The 24,749-nt window shown below is 38.9% G+C and overlaps 1 protein-coding gene and 1 long non-coding RNA gene across 3 annotated transcripts in view; one reads left to right on the forward strand and one right to left on the reverse strand.

Annotated features, from left to right (window-relative positions):
* The window catches only part of LOC105734572 (uncharacterized), an 885,080-nt gene that overhangs the window by 803,481 nt on the left and 56,850 nt on the right, over positions 1–24,749 (forward strand). The window lies entirely within an intron of this gene.
* CBLL2 (Cbl proto-oncogene like 2) lies at positions 796–2,018 on the reverse strand. The gene has a single exon (XM_064364457.1). The coding sequence runs from the start codon at positions 1,993–1,995 to the stop codon at positions 796–798; it is 1,200 nt and encodes a 399-aa protein (XP_064220527.1). The 5' UTR covers positions 1,996–2,018.

A 24,749-nucleotide genomic window follows, 5' to 3' on the forward strand; every position in this document is an offset into this window, starting at 1 on the left:
GTAGAACACACTTCATCTAAATGATACCATTTTATCAGTGCTATAAAATAATGCTACTTAAGACTAGTGAGTGTGCCACATTATGTGATTTGAACCATTCTGTAAAAAAAAGCATTAACAAGTAACATCGTCCCCACCAGCTTGGAGCCTACAGATTCAATTACTTTGGCCATATCTTTCCAAATGATTTAGTAATGCCTTTTAACATTGCAAACATAAATCTGTCATAGTACTGGAATTCCAATGTATTTTGGTGCTTCTGGGGCTGCCTAAAAATGAAAAGGCATCCAAATGAAATGCACTATAGACTTATTATACCTCAAAATTTCTGTTTCTAAAATGTAAAGTAATTCTCTACCATTTAGCTGTCTGCTTTAACTGCACATTGTAGTAGATTTTTACTTCTAGGATTTTTTATTGTACTTTGGGAAATTAGTGGTAAAACATGTTTATAAAACAGCATGTGACCGTGCTTGAATTCCATAAAATAGCATTTTTACAACTATATTGAAATTTAATCCTTTTACACAAGTTAACAAACATATCACCAAAAAAATAAAAACCACAATACTTTTGAAAATGTAACAATACATATTTATTCCAGGAAATCATCAGAGGTCACCTTTAGGTCAATTTACCGCACCAGAGGAACAAAGTTGTTAAACTACAGCTGTGCTGAACTGAGTCACTTGTCCACAATACAGTATAGAACTTGAAGTTGTTTTTCTTTTCTCATCAGGTCTTCAGTTGAAAATACTATTATCATCCTTAAGATGGTCTCTGTCTTCTCTGGTCTCAGTGATGTGATGCACGATGTAGGTTTGAAGAAGGTGGATTGCACTTTGGTGGAGGTGGCAGTACTTTCCATCCAAGCCATAATCTACGATCCGTTGCATCTCTTTGTGTAAGCCGAGGGCTCAAAGTTTCTTGATTTTCAGCGGACTTCGGTAAAAAGTTAGGGTTATAATGGTGAAAAGCGAATTCACTTTCAGATGGATTCCCGTTTTGAGACTGGGGAATAGGTGGTAGGGGAGATTTCATAAAAAGTGGCACCTGGACAATAACAAATCGAGGTGATGGATCATAGGTCGTGGTTAGAGCTGGCACTTGGCTAGAAACCAAATTAGTAGTACCTACATCCTGAGGAGGATATGGCATTGGATGGTTTGCCGTTGATGATGGAGATGGAGGTTGTGCATAATGCTGTTTTCGAGACACAATATAATCAGCGTATGATACCACTGGTTGACCTTGATACTCAGGAGAATAATCAGGAGGTGATGGCTTCTTAGCACCAGAATTGGAGTTCTTCCGAATATGCTCAGTTATTACATTGCCATGTTTTCTTGTAAAAATACTAACGGTTTCCCACTGGATGGGGAAAGGTGGACTTGGAAATAATTCTTTGGGAGGAGCCCGAATATCCTTATGTGGCTGATTATAGTGCTTGTGTGGCATATGTGGCACAGTCGGTGGTGGCATCATGGTGTGCTGCTCTGGTGGAATATAGCTTAGATGGCCCTTATCTTGCAGTCTTTTAGGGATTTCAGAGATTTCAGTTCGTGGCGGAGCAATACGGGGACGAACTTTTTCAAGTGAAGTACTGCTAACATGCTTTCCAGCTCTCTTATGGCGGAATTTGATATGAGCCTGTAAGCTTTCCTGAGACGAATATGTTCTCTTGCATCCCTGAACAGCACTACACATGAAGAGAGAACCTCGTTTATGCTTCTCAATTTGACGCACAGGATAACTACAGCCTGGACATATTTTACATCCGTTTTTGTTATATAAATGAGCACAGTCATAGCAAAAAGCATGCCTGCATGGAATTATTCGCCCATAGATTTTAATAGGCAAATCACATTTGTCACAGAAATGAATTGGTAAATCATCCTTTTTACCTATGATGTTGATCTTAATGTCCCCCCAAAGGTAACCAGGAATTTTTTTCCCTTTCCTCAACAGTTTACCTCCTTTAGAGTAGTACTTCATTATATTCACGTTCTTGTTCACCAGCAGGCACCTTGTTCACATTCCTTGGAGTTGAGACACAGATTTAGGTTTGTCTACTTCCTCAAAAACGACCTGTAGATGAATTCTTCTGCTAACATCAAGGCCACCCAACGATCCGGAACTCTGAGTGCCTAGTAACCCATTATCAGCGTCATTAGGATCCAAGTTCGGAACACAAGGGACCGGGAGTCATGTGACAGTAACGTACGCGTTAAGACGCATGCGCACCATCTTCCCAAGTCTAGAATGCAGAAGTGCGATCCGATCACTCCCCAACCCTCCACTGCTTTGACCTTTAAGGGCTTCCTTCTCTTCTTACCTTCCCTGTCCCACCACTCTAGTGAGGGAGTTTGGGCAGAGAAAGAAAAAGTTTCAGTTCTGAGTGTACTAATGCTGCTCTTCAGTGCTCACAGAGAAAGGAGTCTTTGTGGAAACAGAAACTGACAGGCATGGGAAATAAATTTCCGGCAGGCCCTGCAGAACTTTGCCTTCAGGACTAACTTATTTATATTTATCCTATTGCATTTTTGTAAACTGCCTCAAATCTCTCATTGGAATAAGATAGGATGGTCTGTGTGTGTATGTATGTATATGTACATACACGCAAAATATACCTTTAACATTTTGTGATTTCACGATACAGTAAATTTAAAGTCACCTTTGTCTGGAGGAAGGGAGCATTATATTTATCTTGACAAGGAAAAATCATGTAAAAAGTAATGAATAGGGTCAGGTGCTGTGGCTCACGCTTGTAATCTCAGCACTTTGGGAGGCCAAGGCAGGCAGATCGTTTGAGGCCAGGAGTTGCAGACCAGCCTGGCCAACATGGTGAAAACCCGTCTCCACCAAAAATACGAGAAATAGCCGGGCATGGTGGCACGTGCCTGTAATCCCAGCTACTCAGGAGGCTGGAGAATCGCTTGAGCCTGGGAGGCGGAGGTTGCAGTGAGCTGAGACCGCGTTACTGCACTCCAGCCTGGACGACAAAATGAGACTGTGTCTCAAATAAAAAAAAAACGAAGAAAATAAAAGTAGTGAATAGATGGTAACTGCACCGTGCTAGACCTTTTTTAGACATTTGCTGTTCTTGCTTAAATTTAAAAAGGGTTATAGGTATTTAGGCCACATTTCCTTAAGTCTTACCTTGCCTCTAAGTACAAACTGGCTCATAAAATAGTAGCACATCATATTTTTCTGTCTCCACTCCACCCATAATTGTGGCACCTCTATTCTCCTGAATGTGCAGACTTTCACCCTTTTAGCTTTGTTGGCTGTCAACCCCTACTCCCTGCCCTCCCCCAAAATACTAAAAAAAAAAAAAAAAAAAAAAAAAAAATCACAGATCAATCAAAGCAAAGTATCTTATGAGACTTATTGCAGTATGAGAGAGCTCTGCCTTAACAATGTCTAGGCAGTGTCTCAGAAGGGAAACGACAGGGAAGGTTATTAGAGACTAAGCTGGATGGTTTCAGGGCAGGTCTTGCAAAGCAAGCATCTAATTTTGATTGGGTAAATTTTGTGACATGATAGCTGTAGATTGGTGGGCACAGCAGGGGGAGAATATTGAAGCAAGTTTTGATGGGGAAGGTAGTATTCTTCTTAAGTAAACTCTTGTAGTTGTTTTACAGTTTTATTTTTCAGGAAAAGGTATTTGCTGGAATAAGTAGCTAATTTGCTTATGTTCAAAATGGATTAATATGGGAACAGAAAACTATTATCATGTCCATTATTGTTTTACACAGCAACAACGAATTATGTTGGTTTCAGTACACAGTTACCACATAGGAGTGATCATTTTCCTTTTTTCTGGCTCTGGCTTGTTGGGTTGTTGATTCTTTTTTTGTTTGTTTGAGAAGGAGTCTCACTCTGTCACCCATCCTGGAATGCAATGGTGCGATCTCTGATCTTGGTTTACTGCAACCTCCACCTCCTGGGTTCAAGTGATTCTCCTGCCTCATTCAACCTCCCATGTAGATGGGACTACAGGCACATGCCACCACACTCAGCTACTTTTTGTATTTTTAGTAGAGACGGGGCTTCGGCATGTTGGCCAGGCTGGTCTTGAACTCCTGACCTCAGGTGATCCACCCACCTCAGCCTCCCAAAGTGCTGGGATTACAGGCATGAGCCACTGCGCCTGGCTGGGTTGTTTATTCTTGACTACACTAATGATGAAAACATAACAATGCCCCAATAACCACCAAAGGTACCATGCTCACAAATAAGCAGTCACAACTACCCCAGCAAAGACACAATACTCACTGAAGGTGCCACTGAGTCCAAGAAGATAAATGGACCTCTGTGCTCCCTTTCATTTCACGCTGTTACATGGCCTACAAAACACTTCAGGCTTATTCTCCCCAATGTCTTAAAGAGATTATTCTGAAATCATTCTTTCAGATTTTACTTGATCTTAGTTATTGCTCCTCTGCCAAGTACTTGAGTAATATAAGCTGATGGTGGCTAGTTTAAATTTAAATGAACAGTGTCACTTGCCTCTGATACCATCCCCTAGTTCTTGACCTTTTCAGTATCCCAGCAATGCTACTTTCTCTTAGGTTCGTTCATTCACAGGAAGCAACTTCATCCCTTGTGCAAATAAATTCTTTATGTGCTTATCTCACGAAGTCTCCAAACATACCTAGCCTCTAAACACTAAGGCCGACACATGTTTTTCTCTCAAACCAGGGATCCTATTACATGTTGATTTAAGTTTTAGATCATTTGAAATTCTGTTGGCTTAGAAACTTTTAAAGCAGTACTGTATTTTTTTTTTTCTTTTGAGAGAGTTTCGCTCTTGCTGCCCAGGCTGGAGTGCAAGGGTGTGATCTCAGCTCACCGCAACTTCCACCTCCCAGGTTCAAGCGATTCTTCTGCCTCAGCCTCCCAAGTAGCTGGGATTACAGGCAGGCACCACCACGCTCAGCTAATTTTGTATTTTTAGTAGAGATGGGGTTTCTCCATGTTGGTCAGGCTGGTCTCAAACTCCCGACCTCAGGTGATCCCCCTGCCTCAGCCTCCCAAAGTGCTGGGATTACAGGCGTGAGCCACTGCACCTGGCCAGTACTGTATTTTTAAAATTTTTTTTAATTTTAATTTTATTTAAGTTCTGGGGTACATGTGCAGAACATGCAGTTTTGTTACATAGGTATATTGGAACCAACCCAAATGTTCATCAATGATAGACTGGATAAAGAAACTGTGGCACATATACCCCATGGAATGCTATACAGTCATAAAGGATGAGTTCTCGTCCTTTGCAGGGACATAGATAAAGTTGAAAACCTTCATTCTCAGCAAACTGACACAGGAACAGAAAACCAAATACCACATGTTCTCGCTTACACGTGATGTCAAACAATGAGAACACATGGACACAGGGAGGGGAACATCATACGCTGGGGCCTGTCGGGGAGTCGGGGGTTGGGTACTGTATTTTTTATAAGCCAAAGTGGTTCTTAAAAAAGCATGGATGATGTGCCCTATTATAAACAGTGAACCAGAATTCTGAGCAAAAACTAAAACTTAGAGCAATAAAACATACTCAAATGTTCCTGTTTTAAAATTACAATTAGTCACTTACCAGGTTCTTTATTGAAGGTTCAATTTTTTTTTAAGTGATGTGCATATAATTCAAATGCCATGAATACAAAGGGAAAAATCTCTCAGATACAATGTCCACAACTTATTTTCTCTTTCCTTGAAACAGTGTTTTATTTTTGTTTTTTGTCAAAACTGAGACTTTTTCATGTGACAGCATGACCCTGAGTGAAAAATGTCAGCTCCTTTTCCCAGTTGACTCCATTTTCATTTGTTGCTCATTGGATCTGCTTCTAATTAATTTAGAAATAAATTATAAGTTCGGCTTTTGAGTAATGAAAGCATGCTTTTCCATAGACAAGCAATTAGCTTCTAGCTCCATACCCAGAAACTGCCCTGGTTCAGCACTTCCAGTATCTCTGCTTGGAGTATTTGCTTGTTTATAGCTGAGAAACCCAGCCTGAAAGTTCTTAGTAAATATTATTTGGTGAAATTGTTGATAAGAAAAAGGATATTGACCTCCCATTTATCTCTATCAGATTTAAGAAGTTATCTTGCTACACTCCAAAAGCTGCCTTTACAAATTGACCCTTATTTAGTACCTTTAAACAAAAAATTAGATGGGCTTCCATTCAGCCACCTCCTTTAGGGCATAAAGACTCACTCTTTCCTTCAATCTCATTGCTCTTAAAAGTTGCTAGACTTACATTCAATTGACAGAAGGGAGATTTAGTGTCTGTCAGCCTACAACAGTGATTGGATAGAAAAAGGTTTGGGTTTGGAGACTTAAATGAAATTGGAGCTTTTGAAATAGCTTGAATTATGGAGGCCTGCTGGAATTCAGCTTCCTCTCAAAAAATAAATGAGGTTGACAATGAAGAATTATGGACTATACAACAAAGGAGTATCAATGTGCACAATTAATACTAGGAAACAGGTTGAGACATCTCCGTTTAAGCCACATGCCATCTGGCCTAGAAGCAGTCATTCTACCAGAGTGACATCAAAGGTCAGCAGGAGCGAGAGCCGTATGTCCCGCTGCCAGGCTCCTGGATTTTATTTCTCATTTAAGAGAATCTGATCTGTCATTCCTCTGGCTCCTATGGGCTTTAAATTCACATAATCAACATATCACTGCCAGAGACTTAGTAATAGCTGAGGCAGTTTAAAGGTGAGTGGAGAATAATCGTGCTCCCAAGCCAGATGCTTTCAGTTCTGCAAGGAAATAAAAAGTCCATCTCGGGCTCCAAAAACGAAGGCAAATTGCCCTGTTTGAAGGAGACCTCACCTCTCCTCCCAAATGTACTAGTAGCTACATTCTGCATCCTGGGGAGGGCTGGCCTTCTGCAAATTTTAAAAGCAGTGGTCCTCAAAACATAGTTCACATATACCTGGGGATTCTCAGGGCCTTTTCTGAGGGTCCTTGAGGTCAAAACTATTTCCATAATACTGGAAAGATGTTATTTGCCTTTTTCATCATTGGACATTTGTGACAATAGTGCAAAAGTAATGATGGGTAAAACTGCTGGTACCTTAGCATGAATCAAGGTAATGGGACCAAACTATGCTAGTAGTTGGTGCATGTTCTTCCTGCCACACAGTAAAAAGAAAATGTCAGTTTCACTGAAAATATCCTTGGTGGGCCAGGCATGGTGGCTTATGCCCATAATCCCAGCACATTGGGAGACTGAGGCGGGTGGATCACCTGAGGTCAGGAGTTTGAGACCAGCCTGGCCAACATGGTGAAACCTCATCTCTACTAAAAAATACTTTATGAACAAGCAATTACTCAGAGATTTCATCACCACCAGGACTGCTTTACAAGAGCTCCTGAAAGAAGCACTAAACATAGAAAGGAACAACCAGTACCAGCCACTCCAAAAACATACCAAATGATAAAGAGCATCAACACAATGAAGAAACTGCATCAACTAACAGGCAAAACAACCGGCTAGCATCAAAATGGCAGGATCAAATTCACACATAACAATATTAACCCTAAATGTAAATGGGCTAAATGCCCCAATCAAAAGACACGGACTGGGAAATTGGATAAAAAGTCAAAACCCATCAGTGTGCTGTATCCAGAAAACCCATCTCACATGCAAGGATACACATAGGCTCAAAATAAAGGGATGGAGGAAGATTTACCAAGCAAATGGAGAGCAAAAAAAAGGAGGAGTTGCAATCCTAGTCTCTGATAAAACGGACTTTAAACCAACAAAGATCAGTAGAGACAAAGAAGGACATTACATAATGGTAAAAGGATCAATGCAACAAGAAGAGCTAACAATCCTAAATATATACGCACCCAATACAGGAGCACCTAGGTACATAAAGCAAGTTGTCAATGACCTACAAAGAGACTCCCACACAATAATAGTGGGAGACTTAACACTCCACTGTCAATATTAGACAGATCAACGAGACAGAAAATTAACAACGATATCCAGGACTTGAACTCAGACCTGGACCAAGCAAACCTAATAGATATTTATAGAACTCTCCACCCCAAATCCACAGAATACACATTCTTCTCAGCACCACACGACACGTACTCTAAAACTGACCACATAATCGGAAGTAAATCACTCCTCAGCAAATGCAAAAGAATGGAAATCATAACAGTCTCTCAGACCACAGTGCAATCAAGTTAGAACTCACAATTGAGAAACTAACTCAGAACTGCACAGCTTCATCGAAACTGAACAACTGGCTCTTGAATGTTGACTGGATAAACAATGGAATGAAGGCAGAAATAAAGATGTTCTTTGAAACCAACGAGAACAAAGACACAGAATACCACAATCTCTGGGACACATTTAAAGCAGTGTCTAGAGGAAAATATATAGCAATAAATGCCCAGATGAGAAGCAAGGAAAAACCTAAAATTGACACCCTATCCTCAAAATTGAAAGAGCTAGAGGAGCAAGATCAAAAAAACTCAAAACCTAGCAGAAGATAAGAAATAACTAAGATCAGAGCAGAACTGAAGGAGATAGGGACACAAAAAAACCCTTCAAAAAATCAATAAATCCAGGAGCTGATTTTTTGAAAAGATCAACAAAATAGACCACTAGCCAGATTAATAAAAAAGAAAAGAGAGAAGAATCAAATAGATGCAATAAAAAATGATAAAAGGGATATCACCACAGATTCCACAGAAATACAAACCACCATCAGAGATTACTACAAACAACTCTATGCACATAAACCAGTAAACCTAGAAGAAATGGATAAATTCCTGGACACTTGCACCCTCCCAATCCTAAACCAGGAAGAAGTCGAAACCCTGAATAGATCAATGACAAAGGCTGAAGTTGAGGCAGCAATTAATAGCCTATGAACCAAAAAAAAAGCCCAGGTCCAGATGGGTTCACAGTTGAATTCTACCAGACTTACAAAGAGGGGCTGGTGCCACTCCTTCTGAAACTATTCCAAACAATCCAAAAAGCAGGAATCCTTCCCAAATCATTTTATGAAACCAACATCATCCCGATACCAAAACCTGGCAGAGACTCAACAAGAAAAGGAAACTTCAGGCCAATATCCATGATAAACATAGATGCAAAAATCTTCAATAAAATGCTGGCAAACTGATAGCAACAGCACATTACAAAGCTTATCCACACGATCAAGTAGGCTTCATCCCGGGGATGCAGGGCTGGTTCAACATATGCAAGTCTATAAACGTAATCCACCACATAAACAGAACCAAAGACAAAAACCACATGATTATCTCAATAGATGCACAGAAGGCCTTTGACAAAATTCAACAGCCCTTTATGATAAAAACTCTCAATAAACTAGGTATTGATGGAATGTATCTCAAAATAATAAAAGCTATTTATGACAAACCCACAGCCAATATCATACTGAATGGGCAAAAACTGGAAGCATTGCCTTTGAAATCTGGCACAAGACAAGGATGCCTTCTCTCACCACTCCTATTCAATATAGTGTTGAAAGTTCTAGCCAGAGCAATGAGGCAAGAAAAAGAAAGAAAAAGAAAAAGAAAGGTGAACTATATGCTGCTTTTTTTTTTTTTTTGAGACAGAATCTCATTCTGTCACCCAGGCTAGAGTGAAGTGGTGCAATCTCACGTCACTGCAACTTCCACCTCCCTGGTTTAAGCAATTTCTCTGTTTCAGCCTCCCTAGTAGTTGGGATTACAGGCACATGCCACCATGCCTGGCTAATTATTATTATTTTTTTTGTAGAGACGGGGATTCACCATGTTGGCCAGACTGGTCTCGTACTCCTGATCTCAGGCAATCCGCCTGCCTCAGCCTTCCAAAGTGCTGGGATTACAGGTGTGAGCCACCACACCCAGCCTATCTGCTTTTTTTTTTTTTTTTTTTTTTTTTGAGGAAGACTATTTTTATTTGGAAGAACAACTGACAGACTATGGTTATTCAAAATTGGGTATTTGGCAGACATTTTCTCAAAAACGAACTATAGTGGCCAGTAACTTCAAAGAAAATAACTGGCAATATTTATTGCCAATGATAATATTCAAGCTTTTGAATGAAAATTGGAATTTGGAAGATCTTGTATTTGCCACCATGAGCATGACAGTTTCCCAGCACTAAAAACTTATCTGACATGATCAGTGGTGATTAATAATGAAGACAGTTTTTTGAAGTTGTATAATGAAATATGGTTACATTTGGAAGATCTACATAATTCTGTGCACCCAATATTTTCCAAGTGCCCAAGGTTTGGTGTTACAAAATCACAAATGATTAAAAGATGCATTGTAATAAAGATAACAATAGATATTTGTTGTAACAGAATATGAAAACTTTATTGATATGTTTTAGATTCTTCATTGCACGTAATCTTTAACCGTTAATAGTGTATTGTATGTTTTAAAATTGCTGAGTAAATTTCAAAAGTTCTTACTACAGAAACTATGTTAATTATTTTGACTTAATTATTCCACATTTTACTCATAAATCATGACATCCCGTTGTACCCCATAAATGTATACAAGTGTAATTTATCAATTTACAATTAAAAACATTTCTTAAACTACCACTTGTCGAGTTTTGGTTTAGTTTCAAAGAAGAATATCCGCAGTTATCTGAAAATCTATTCAAATATCCTTATACCCTTTCCCTTTTTCAGCGCTATATCTGTACGAACCTGTATTTCCTTCCTATATTTCACCAAAACCAAATACAAATGCTCCTTGACTTACAGTGGGGTTATGTCCTGATTAAACTATCATAAGTTGAAAATATCGTAAGTAGAAAATGCATTTACTACACCTAACTTGCTGAACATCATAGCTTAGCTTAGCCCACCTTAAACATGTTCCAAACACTTACATTAGCTTACAGTTGGGAAAAATCATCTAATACAAAGTGTATTTTATTATAAAGTGTTGACTATCTCATGGACTTTGCTGACTACTGTACTGAAAGTGGAAAACAGAATGGTTGTATGGGCTCTTGAAGTATAGTTTCTAGTGAATGTGTATCACTTTCCCACCATTGTAAAGTCAAAAATCATAGATTGTACCATTGTAAGTTGGGGACCATCTGTGTTAAGAGATTGAATGCAGAAACAGATTCAAGAATCAGCTGTCTTCTATTAAATCAGACATTAAAGAGATTTGTAAAACTTTAAAACAATCCCATTCTCAATTTTTTTCCCATTCTTCTCACTAATTTTTTGAAAGTTATTTTTCATAAAAATGTATTATATACATTTTTAATACATATATAATTTTATAATACATATATAATAGGATTGATATTTTTAAATGAATTTAAAAATATTTTTAAAGGAATTTAAAAATATTTTTAAAGTTTCTTGATAGAAACTTTCTTTGGGGTCCTCAATAATATTTAAGAGGGTGGGGAAGAGGAGTTCTACAAGTAAAACATTTGATAACTGCTGCTCTAAGTAGTCTTTAATGCCCTTTCACCTTCTCTTTCAGAGACAGCACCTTCCCTTCCCACATCCACTGCCCTAAGCTCTGTCCCTGAAGGTCCCAGAAACATTCCCATCATCTAAATTAGCTGATGGTGGCATGAGGAAGGGAAAGAAAGATCAAAATTACTTTAACGCAAGCAGTGTCATGTACCTAATATATATCTCATTTAACCCTGACAACAGCCCTGTGAGGTAATAATAATATGGCCAAATAGTGGGGCAGCAGGACACATAAAAAGCCAACAACATTGTAAGGGTAAACAAAGCCACATGCTGGCTAAGAAATAGACCAAATAAATAAAAACATCTTAAATACAGTTACAGCACTACTAATTTTCAAGTACATGTTGGTGATGCTATACCTAAATAAAACTTCATTGTAAAGCATTAGCAAATTCATAAAAGCATCTGATCATTATGGTATTCTTTTAAAAAAAGTTAATCAATGAACCACAACACACTTGTTTGTTGACAATGGAAAGGGAACAAAGAGATCTTCATCCTGAAGGATATTGAGAAGCACTGCACTGTAGCATTGTAAACTACACTGGAGCCACAGCAAACTCAGTGCCTCCAGAACAATGCTAAGCTCTTTGGAATGATTTCCTTAACTCAAAAAGTCCACCTTTGCCATTGAAGTATTTAAAACACTGGTTGGGGAAGACAGCAGACACATATTAAAGCCAACTAACAGCCCAGTGCAGTATAGGATTGGATGAGGGAAACTGATAGAAAGTGCTGTAAGAAATCGGGGGACGCAAATAACTTTTGGTCAAGGTGATCTTGGATGAACTAAGATCAGATCTGTATCTTTCAAGACAGGGTTTAAATAGGCAGAGAAGAGAGTCACTGGCCTTCCAAGTCAGGGAACAACATGGACAAAGACATAGAAAGGGCAATATGCTTGACTCAATAGGGGACTCATAAAGAAGCAGTGGGAGACACGGCTGGGAAAGCTAGTTTAGGGCCAAATGTTGGAGGGTCTGGATGGACTAAGAAGTATAAACTTATCCCTAGAGGTAATTCAAAATCATCAAGTAAAAATATAAAAGCAGAATGTGGTGTAGATTGGCAAACAGGAATAGGAATCGAAAATCCTATTAGGAAGCAATTTACAGTTCAGGACTGAGATTGTTCTGGTTTGACTAGGAAAAATAGGAGCCAAAAGGCATGAGCATGAGAGACATTGGAGAGTCACAGTTTGGTGATGAAGGCAATAGAGAGGAGGGAAAGAGAAAAGGACTCAAAGTTTTCAAGCCCAAGAGACTATCACTTGGTCCAGCTAAGGAGGGGCCATTTGGGTTGGGGCCCATCTGCTTGGTCTACATCCTCTTTTAAGTTTGGTCCTGGTTCACTAGAAGGTCTGAGGCACATGTTTAGTGACATGGAAGAATTTAGACTTAGGCTGACAAAGTAATCAGAACAATCTCCTGAACTTACTACTGTTCAGTTCTTCAGCTATTCATGAGATGCCTGCCCCTTCCCATCCCAGGACTGTAGGATCTGGATTTGTTTCAAAGGCTGCAGCTGCCCACTCACTATTCAGCCAACATCCAGACCTGCTCCCCTTACAGAACAATTCCCCTGAATTCTCCCTGGGCTTTTGAACTGGCAAGGCCTTTGAGCTTGGCTTCCTTTTTTTGAGGATGCTACCTTGGATTGGGGCCTTGATTTTGGACTCAGTTGCACTCAGCATTATTCCACGGCTGTGGGCATCACCTACCTCTACTCTCCCTGTTGCTTTCTCAGACCTTTTTTAACCTGCCTTGTCCCCATCAGTTGGCGAACAAACCAAATAGGGTTTTTGCGTAGTAGTAGGTTCAGTTCTGAAAAGTGTTTGGCAACAGTTAAAGGGGATCATAGAAATGACGAAGGAAAAGGAAAAAGCTAAAGATGAAAATTTTCAGTCTGGAGAATAGGAGGGAGGATGGCACAATAATGAGATAGTCATCTTTGGGTACAGAAAAGGCTCTGCTGGAAAGAGGAAGCCTGGCTGCCCTCCCATCTGGCCAAGGGCAGACCAAGGGCTTTGTTACAGCATGGGGGATTTACGTAAGATAAAAGAATTTCTTCAACAAATGCGGAAATGGGTTTCAGAGGGGGTCTGTGTAATTGCCTTTGCAGGAGATGGCTAAGAATAGCATAGCTCCTCTGGTAGCCGGAAGGCAAAGAGATGTTCTGTGGACAAGCAGGAGGTGAACTTGGGTCTTTTCCTGTTGCCCCTTCCATAACTCCTACTTTTTTCTTCTTCTATAGGAATATAAATTTCTGCGCTCTATTAGGCCCCTGTGGAAGAGCCCTGAACCCTTCTCCAGAACAAGGGCTCTTGGCCAATTCCTCGTGTTTTTAGAAAATCAGCCTCTAAAGACATTGCCCCAGTGGCTACCAGAGCACTGTAGTGGTGATCATTTCAAAAGCCATAGAGGCAATTTCTGACTGACTAAAGAATATCCTAGGCAGACTCAAAAATTGTTTCTTTAACCAAAGGGTTGCATGGCTGGGTTTTAATTAGAATGGATTAACACAGTGTTCCCATTTATAAAAACCAAAATTGAAAAGAAGGAAATGCAATGAGGTAATTAAAGTGAGGAACAAATTGTCTGGATCCTCCCCCATCCAAATGTAACCATTAAAAAGACAGGGAAAATTAAATAAAAATGTATGTTATTTTTTGCATACCTTGTTAAGGCCTGCATATAAAGTCTCAAAAGTGTCACATAGCTGTTTAAGCTTCTAGTGTGTGTATACATACATGTACGTTTATTCACGTGTACATAGTTTTGTATATATAATCATATAAACATACATACAGATTGTTTTTTGTTTACAATAGTATATGGCAGCCTATATAGGTAACGCTTTTTTTTTTTTCTGCTTCCAGAATGGCATTAGCACAGGACTAATCAGATAAATTACCTTTTTCCTCTCAACTGATTTGGCAAAATCAAGACGTTTGCATGGTAGTGCAATAAGATGACCTACATGATTTCCCACTGCAAAAGTCTGAAATGTGTCATTGGGTTTTTGTTCCAAGCAGCAATGGGAAATCATTGGTAAGCATTCTCTTGTTCATCATGGCAACATTCTTTAATGTATCCACCTGCAGAAAGGTGTTAAAAGCGGGGAATAAGGACAAAGGCTAGATGTGTTTTATCATTTATCAAAACTAAGGTTCTACCACTTTACTAGAAAAAAAAAACCCATGCCTAGATATTAATTTCGAACCCATCAGTTACGGAGTCCTGTCAGAACAATTGTCTCCTCAGTAGCTCTCACGTCTGTCCCTACTTCTTCGTCCCATACCACCAGCCTGTCATATCTCCCATGGATTATTGCAATGGCCTCCTAACTGGTTTCCCAGGCTTCAGTCTTCTTACCCCTCCTCAAGTATTTCTCACACCATCACCATCTTACTCTTTATTAAGTAGAAACTTACTTGTGTCACCTGTTTGATTTAAATTGGTCAGTGATTCCCAGATGCCTACAGGATTAACCTCAGTATCATGACCCTTTTTTTTTTTACTTTTTTTTTTTTTTGAAAGAAAGAAAGAAAAAGAATAAAGAAGAGGAAAAAAGAAGAGAAAGAAAGAGAGAGAATGGGAGTATTGCTTTCTTGCCCAGGCTAGAATGCATTTTAGTAATGAGTATTGAAAACCTCTTTTATACCAATAATTATACTTGATGTAAACAGGAAGGAATAAGGGAAGAAAATAACAAACAAGCAGCCAACCAATATTTCATTTAAACCTATGAAATGCTATGCGATTACTGAGGAGTGATTTACTTCCAATTATGTAGTCGCTTATGGAATAGGTGTGAGGTGGTAATGTATGTTTTATGTATTTGAAGTGGAGAGTTCTATAAATGTTTATTAAGTTTACTTGTTCCGGGTCTGAGTTCAAGTTCTGGATGTCCTTGTTAATTTTCTGTCTCGTTGATCTATAAAATCGTTAGCTCTTCTTGTTACATTGATCCTTTTGCCATTATATAATGTCCTTCTTTGCCTCTTTTGCTCTTTGTTGCTTTAAAGTCTACTTTATCAGAGGCGAAATTGCATCTCCTGCTTTTTGTTTGTTTATTTTTACCCTCTGATTGGTTGATAAATCTTCCTCCTTCTCTTTGTTTTGAGTCTTTGTGTATCGTTGCATGTGAGATGGGTCTGGATGCAGCATACCGATGGGTTTTGGCTTTTTATCCAATTAGAATATATATATAGGTTTAATACTGGCATTTGATGCTAGCTGGCTGTTTTGCCCATTAGTTAGTGTAAATTTTTCATTGTATTAATGCTCTTTGCTTATTGATATATTTTTGGAAAGGCTGATATTGGTTGTTCCTTTATATGTATAGTGCTTCTCTCAGAAGCTCTTGTAAAGCAGGCCTGGTGGTGGTGAAGTCTCTAAGTACTTGTTTGTTCGCAAAGGATTTAATTTTTCCTTCGATTATAAAGCTTAGTTTGGCTGGATATGAAATTCTGGGTTGAAAGTTCTTTTCTTTAAGGATGTTAAATATTGGTCCCCACTCTTTTCTGGCTTGTAGTGTTTCTGCTGAGAGATCTGCTGTAAATCTGATAGGTTTCCCTTTATGGGTAACCTGACCTTTCTCTCTGGCTGCCCTTAGTATTTTCTCCTTCATTTCAACCCTAATAAATCTGGCAATTATGTGCCTTGGAGTTGGTCTTCTTGAAGAATATCTTTGTGGTGTTCTCTGTATTACCTGGAGTTGAATATTACCCTGCCTTGCCAGGTTGGGAAAGTTTTCCTGAATGATATCCTGAAGAGTATTTTCCAACTTGGATTCATTCTCTTCATCACATTCAGGTACACCTATCAAACGTAAATTAGGTCTTTTCACATAGTCCCATATTTCCTGGAGACTTTGCTCATTCCTTTTCATCCTTTTTTCTCTAATCTTGTCTTCTCGTTTCATTTCACTGGCTGGTTCTCGACTTCTGATATCCTTTCTTCTACTTGATCAATTCGACTGTTTAAACTTGTGCATGCTTCGCGAAGTTCTCGTGTTGTGTTTTTCAGCTCCATCAATTCACTTATATTCCTCTCTAAATTGTCCATTCTCGTTAACATTTCGTCAAACCTTTTTTCAAGGTTCTTAGTTTCTTTGCATTGGGTTAGAACAAGTTCTTTTAATTCACAGAAGTTTCTTATCACCCACGTTTTGAAACCTGCTTCTGTTATTGGAACACACTTGTAATCTATTAAGCCTTGTTCCGTTACTGATGAGGAATTGTGATCCCCTGTAGAGGGAGAGGCATTCTGATTTTGAGTATTCTCTGCCTTTTTATGCTGATTTCTTCCCTTCATTATATATTTATCCGTCTGTTGTCTTTGTAATTACAGACTTTCTAACTAGGTCTCTGAGCAGACGTCCAACTTGTTGACTCCCAGCGCCGAAATCTGGGCAATCCACTGTGCAGGCCAAAATAGCAGTGTTAAGATTGATGGTGCTTTTCTGCCCGGGAATCTCCGGACTCTGCACCAAAAACTGGCGCGCTAAGGCACCAGCAAAACCGCTGCGCCGGCCACAAGAGTCGCCCTGGCGACCCATGGGGCTCCTCTGCTGGGAATCTCCTGGTCCGTGAGCAACAAATATTCGTCTGAAAGTGTGGCGTCCTCTCGTTCTCTGCGCTTTCATTGGGAACTACGAGCCCGAGCTGCTAGTGATCAGCCATCTTGGATCTCTCTCCATCATGACCCTTTAAGATCTTTCTCTATCTGGCCTTGGCCAAACTCTCTTGCTTATTAATAACCACTCCTCAGCTACTCTTCAAGCTCTAGCTCCAGAAAGTCTGTCCAGTCCCTCCCAGTGGGTTCTCTTTCTTTCCCTACCACACCTTTTCGCTTTCTAGCAGCCTGGCCTCTCTCCCTGGAACTGCCTGCCATCTGCTTGCTTCCCTGGCTGTCTCTAATGGCTGCTACAAAACTCAGGTCCAGCTTCATCTCTTCCAGGAAAGCTTCCCAGCCAGGACCCCACACCCAGTTTAGTCCCTTACCTATGTTCCTACAACAAGTACAGGATTCCCTACAAGTGCCAGAAAAAAGGACTCCAAAAATGAGGGGATAAAAGCTTTTGAAAAGAATTTGTCATTCAGTATTTCCCTAGAAAAGCATCAAAGTGATTGTTGTGGGGGCAAAAATGAGGACGTTCTTGGACTTTCTTGTATTTATTTTAATGTTAATTTTTAAAATGTTTGATGTAATACACATACATATATAAAAGTACACAAATCATTAATGTAAATAGCATCCAGATTAAGAAATGCAGCATTACCAGAACTTTAAAAGCTCCCTCTTGTGAACCCTTCCAGTTCCTAACCCCCAAGGCATAACCACTCCTGTGACTTCTAACAGATTCTGTTTTCATATTTTTATATTTTATATAGAATCATAAAGTATGTTCTCTCTTGTGTTTGATTTCTTTCAGCCAACGTTATGTTTGTGAGAAACACTCATCTTGTTGCATGTAGTTGTAGTTTGTTCTTGTTACTGTAGACCAATATTCGATTATTTACTTTCTCTGTTGTTGCTGGGCATTTGGATACTTTCTATTTTTGGACTCTTATAAATAGCGCTTCTGTGAAATTCTTCTGTGTCTTTTGGTGAACATAGATGTGCATTTCTGCTGGGTATACATTAGGTTAAACAATATAAAATTGCCAATATTCAACCATTATCATTTACTAAGATGACAACTTAATACCTAGGAGTGGATTGCTGGGTTATTGGATACAAGTATGTTGAGGTTTAGAAGATATTGTTAAATAGTTTTTCAAGATAGCCATACAAATGTATAATCCTACCAGGAGTCTATAAGAGTTCTGCTTGTCTAAAGGCTTTTTGATTTTAGCCATCCTAGTGGGGAGGGGGTAAATAGTTGAATCATGTAGTGACTTTAATTTGCAATTCCTTAATGACTAGTGAAGTTAAGCACCTTTTCATCTATTTGTTGGCAATTTGGAATATCCTCTTTTGTGATAAGTTCTAGTTGTCTGCCCAATTTTCTATTGAGTTGTCTGCCTTATTTTTATTTCACAGCTGAGGGCATTAGAATTTTTTCATTGCTTAGCTCTATAAATACTTTTATCCAGTTATATTTCCAAAGAACTCTGTGTTCACCTCTATTCAATTATACATTACACTTCTGACATTGTATTTATGTATCTGCTGCTCCTTATGAGTTCAGTAATTTCCAAATTGTTAAATAATTGGAAAATATAACTTTATTCCCAACCCTTGAATAATATCTATCAAGTGCTTCAATAAATATTTGTTCCATTAACTGATATACACTTAACATTGTATTCCTCCTAAATTTGTGTTAATTCTTTCATACTTCTCTGTATAAAGTTTATTTCAGTAAGACAAATTGTGTGAATTATTCTGCCCATCTCCATTACCTTACAAAGGAACACTGCTACTTGCAAATGTACAAAGATGAGGATCAGAGAGTAGCAGAATTGTTTTCTAGTCAAATAAGTGACTACAAATAAGCAGTAATAAAAACTCAAGAGAAAATGAAAATCTTTTATTATATTTTAAGTTCTGGGTTACATGTGCAGAATGTGCAGGTTTGTTACATAGGTATATACATGCCATGGTGGTTTGCTGCATCCATCACCCCATCACCTACATTAGGTATTTCTCCTAATGCTATCCCTCCCCTAGCCCCCTCACCCCTCTACAGACACCAGTGTGTGGTATTCCCAACCATGTGTTCTCATTGTTCAACTCCCACTTATGAGTGAGAACATGTGGTGTTTGGTTTTCTGTTGCTGTGTTAGTTTGCTGAGAATGATGGTTCCCAGCTCCATCCATTTCCCTGCAGAGGACATGAGCTCATCCTTTTTTATGGCTGCATAGTATTCCATGGTGTATATGTGCCACATTTTCTTTATCCAGTCTATCATTCATGGGCATTTGGGTTGGTTCAAGTCTTTGGTATTGTGAATAGTGCTGCAATAAACATACATGTGCTTGTGTCTTTATAGTAGAATGAGAAAAAATCAAAATCTTAATAGCTTAATGGGTGAAGGGCCTTGATAGTGGGTAATTTATATCAAGTGAGGTAAAAACAAAAAAGCAAATTGGTAAAATTAAACAACCAGTCACACTTCTATGTATGCATGTATGTATATATGTATGTATTTCAGGGTCTCGCTCTGTCACCCAGGATGGAGTGCAGTGGTGCAATCATGACTCACTGCAGCCTCAATCTTCTGGGCTCAAGTAATCCTCCCTCAGCCTCTCCAGTAGCTGAAACTACAGGCGCACATTCTATGCCCTGCTAATTTTTATATTTTTTGTTAGAGATGGGGTTTCACCAAGTTGCCCAGGCTGATCTTGAACTCCTGGGCTCAAGGAATCCACCCACCTCAGCCTCTCAAAATGTTGGGATTATAGGCGTGAGCCATTGCATTCAGCCTTATTTATTTACTGGATGCAAAGATTACTAAAAATTAAATTAATAACACCTAAAACTGATAAGGTTTTTCTAAATGTGGTGTCTTCTTACACTGTTCTTCATTGTGCTTTTTATTATAGCTGATGGTTGACACATTTTCTTCCCACAATAGGTCCTGTGTGAGCAGGACCTACTTCTGATCCAGTTCTGTTGTAAAACTGGTAGGTACCCTCATGCATAGAACCTTATTAGAATGCAATTTGTTAGTGCATTTCAAAAGCCACAAAAGCATATACATGTCTCCTTTGATGAAGTAAATTCACTCATAAGTATTTATTCTAAGGAAACAATCTAGAAGAAAGAAAAGAACTCTATACATTAAGATTTTCATCTCTATTATTTACAATAGTGATAAATAAATTTCTAAATAGAATTAATTGAACAAATTATGTCACAGAAACTCTGAATATCATTCTGCCATTAAAAATGGAAGATTTTGCCGGGTGTGGTGGCTCATGCCTATAATCCCAGCACTATGTGAGGCCGAGGTGGGTGGATCACTTGAGGTCAGGAGTTCAAGAACAGCCTGGCCAACATGGTGAAACCCCATCTCTACTAAAAATACAAAAATTAGCCTGGTGTGGTGGCATGTGCTCATAATCCCAGCTACTCAGGAGGCTGAGGCAACAAAATCACTTGAACCCAAAAGGCAGAGGTTGCAGTAAGATGAGATCGCGCCACTGTATCCAGCCTGGGCAAAAGAGTCAGACTGTCTCAAAAAAAAACAAAAACAAAAGGAAGATTTTGAAGCACCTATGGATGTAGGCCAATACATTTAGATGAAAAAGATTAAAAATCATATTATGCTCAGAATAAAATTATGCCATATAATTATACATGGGGCCATGGAAAAAGACAAATACAAAAGAAATAGGTGGAAATTTCAAAGTAACAGGATGATGGAAAGTTTTTATTAAATTTTATTATAGTTTATTCATTCATTTCCTCCCCTGCTCCTCTCCTGGACACAGCCACCACCATTTCTTGCTGGGATGATGGCAACCACTTCCTAACTGGTCTTCATGCTTCTTCCCCTGTTCAACCACAGTCTATTCTCAGCACAGCCAGAGTCATCATGGAAATCACAGATTGGATCTTGTCACTTTGCTGCTCAAAAGTCTCCAATGGCTTCCCATCTTATGCAGAGTGAAAAGAAGAGTTCTTACAGCAGCCTATATGGCCACAGACAAGCTGAATGTTGTTTTCATCCTGACATCATCTCATTCTGCACTCTTCCTTGCTCGCTCTGCTCCAGCCACACCAGTCTCTTTGCTCTTCTACAAATAGCCCAGGACCCTCCTACCTCTAAGTCTTTGTATACACTCCTGCCTCTGCCTAGAAGCCTCTTTTCCAAGATAGGTTCTTTGCTCAAACATCTTCCTGACCACGCTATTTAAATTTGCAACACTCTGACATCCACATATTATATCCTCCTCTCTCCTCCATAACAAGTATTACCGTCTACTATATCACATTTCACTTATTTATTTTATTGTCTGTCTCCTAGAACATAAGCTCTGTGGAAGCAAGAACTTCTATCTGTTTGGTTTACTGCAACATCCTCAGCAGCCCCTAAAGAATGCCAAGCACACAGTAAATGATCAATATTTATTGGTGAAATGAAACAACAAATTTACTAAATGTATATTCAAGGGCCTATTATTTGTCAGACTCTGTTCTGAGTGCTGGAAATATAGTAGTGATGCTAGAAATGTAGTAATGAACAAGAGAAAGGCCTGTTTTGTTTTTAGAGACAGGGTCTCACTGTGTCACCCAGGCTGGAGTGCAGTGGTGCAATCCTAGCTCACTACTGCTTCAACCTCCTGATCTGAAGCCATCCTCCAGCTTCCGCTTCCTGAATAGCTAGGACTATGGGTATGCTCCACAATGCCCAGCTAAATTTGTTTTTTGTTTTTTTATTTTTAGAAACTGAGTCTGACTATATTGCCCAGTCTGGTCTGGAGCTCCTAGCTTCAAGCAATTCTCCTACCTCAGCCTCCCAAAGTGCTGGGATTATAGGTGCAGGCGAACATACCTAGGCCAAGAGCAAGTTTTAATAGCATGGGACTTACAAGACAGTAGAGGAAGACAAACAATAGGAAAGAAGAGAGAGAGGGAAGGAGGGAGGCAGGGAGGAAGGAGAAAATTAGCAACAGTGGTAAGATCTCCGAAGGTGTGAGCCAGGTGAGGTGATAGACTATATAGTTAAGGGACCTAATTTCAATGAAGTTAGGTAAAAGACATACAAAAAGCATTTCAGGCAAAACATCAAAGGCCCTGAAACTGAGAAGATAGGAGAAAGTTTAGTAAATTTAGAGAAACAGAAAGAAGACCAATGGGAGCTAGAAAAAGGCTATGAAGAAGTGACAGCATAAGCAGAGAGCCAGATCCTATAGGCCCTTTAAGTCAGGTTAAGTTGTTTGGATGTTATTGTAAACGCAAGGAAAAACCTCACTAAAGGTTTTTTAAGCTGAAGAATGACAAGGCTGTTACACTATTGTTTGTGAAGTTTTGGGCTAAAGTCACCAGAGTCCTGGATTAATCCAATTGCAATATGACAACTAGCACTCTGCCTCGTGTTGTAGGCAGACATTAAATGACAGTTGAATTTTTTCCTTATTCTACTTATCACTTTGTACATATCACCAACTGACCTAGGTGAGGGAATAAATACCTTTATTATTAACACCGTTTGTAGTTTTAATATGCTGAATGCTTTAAAATGGTTTTTATTCAATGCTTACAACAAAATTGAGATACTGAACTTTCCGTTCCTAAAGAACCATTTACCTTAAAAAGGTTTTTGATTGATTTCTTCCCAACAAGCTATGTGCGTTAACTCAAACTCAATCTGCACCAGAGACTCTATGTGTGTGCAAATGAGAGTTGAAATGTGAATCTCCAAGGAGCAAGCTTGGCCCTTGTTGATATGTAAAAATTTCCTCCAGAGCATTTGTGACAAATCCACTCTAGCATTCTCCTAGACGTATTCCTAAGCAACTTTGGAAGGTAACAGAGATACGTTCCTTTAATCTCAAATGAATTCTCCAAAGGCTAAGTTCAATATCTTTAGGAGAAATGAAAGCTATCAAATGTTGATGGGTGTTTATTTTATTAAGAAAAAATAGGATGGGTTTCTGTGTAAAATAAAACCCCCTAATATTCAGCAATTTAAAGGAAACTTTAGACTCTTTAGTTACAAAGTTTACTGGGGAAAGGCAATAATTCCATATAGAACTGCACCTATAGCAACATTTCTTTCAAAATAAATTTTTACTAAATTTCTCCATTAAAAAATGAAATGTAGACTTCCAGTTAAATGTAGGGGACTTGGATGTAGATCTGCTCACCCTCTCACCCAAAAAAAAAAAAAAAACTTACAATACATTTTTTGAAAGGTATAAGCCCACATAGACAAAAATAATGGTCCCCTTACTAGAAGCAAACTGAAATACTCTCTAGAATATCAGAAGGTCTCGGGATTTGGAAGCTCTAGGTAACAGTAAACGTCAGAATGCATGATAAAGCTACAAGGGCTGGCAAGGATGTGGAGTAAAGAGAACCCTTACACGCAGTTGGTGGGAATGTAAATTAGTACAGCCATTATGGAAAACAGCATGGAAGTTCCTTTAAAAATTAAAACTAGAACTACCATATGATCCAGCAATCTCACTACTGGGTATGTACCCAAAGGAAATGAAATCAGTATGCTGAAGAGATATCTGCACTCCCATGTTTATTGCAGCACTGTTCACAATAGCCAGGACATAGAATCAACCTAAGTGTCCATCAAGGGATGAATAGATAATGTGATATATATACACAAGGGAAAATTATTTAGCCATAAAACAAATGAAATTCTGTTATGTGTGACAACATGGATGAACCCGGAGGACGTTATGTTAAGTGAAATAAGCCAGACACGAGACAAATACTGTATGATGTCACTCATGTGAAATCTCAAAAGTTGTTCTCATAGAAGTAAAGAGTAGAATAGTGGCTACCAGAGATGGGGGGTGGGGGAGATAGGGAGGAGTTGTTCAAAGGATACGTAATTACAGTTACATGGAAGGAATTAATTCAAAAGCTCTATTGTACAGCAAGGTGACTGTAGTTAATGATGATTTATTATGTTCTTGAAAAATGCAAAGAGAGTGAATGTTAAGTGCTCTCCCCACAAAAAGATAATTGCATGAGGTAATGCAATTGTTAATCAGTGAGATTTAACCATTCCATAATGTGTATATATACTTGAAAACGTTGTGTTGTACATGATAAATACACACAATGTTGTCAAATCTTAAAAATGTTTAAAAAGAATGCATCATAGGGTCAAAACCAAGGTGATTGCTAAAAAGTCTCTCAACTACCCACAGGCAGAGGAACAAAGATTTTGTTCTCTGGAGAAAGTAACCTGCAAACTTTCTGGTTTCAGGGACTGAACAGAGAGGATGAAGGGGGCAGTCATGGGGCTGAACACAGGTAGATTTCAGGGAGGTCTGCCAACTGAACTGAGGGGATGCCGCAGCCTGGACATCCAGGACTTAGAGTCACCATAGTTATATTTGCCTAAGAAAGCACTTTAACCAAACTAGATTCACATCCATGCTGCCGGTTGCTAGCTAAATAATCATGAACAAAGTTATTAACCTCTCCAAGCCTCAGGTCTCTTACCTGTACAGATAATAATATGTATCTGAGTTGTTGTGATAATTAAATAAGGTATTTAGTGCATGTTTGGCACATGATACATAATAAATGGTAACAAGAAT

The sequence above is a fragment of the Aotus nancymaae genome, unplaced genomic scaffold (genome assembly GCF_030222135.1).
Source record: "Aotus nancymaae isolate 86718 unplaced genomic scaffold, 86718_ANA_hifiasm-v0.15.2.pri h1tg000058l, whole genome shotgun sequence".
Classification (NCBI taxonomy): Eukaryota; Metazoa; Chordata; class Mammalia; order Primates; family Aotidae; genus Aotus; species Aotus nancymaae.

Coding starts and splice junctions, on each gene's coding strand:
- CBLL2 (XM_064364457.1), bottom strand. CDS start 1,995: ATGAAGTACTACTCTAAAGGAGGTAAACTGTTGAGGAAAGGGAAAAAA.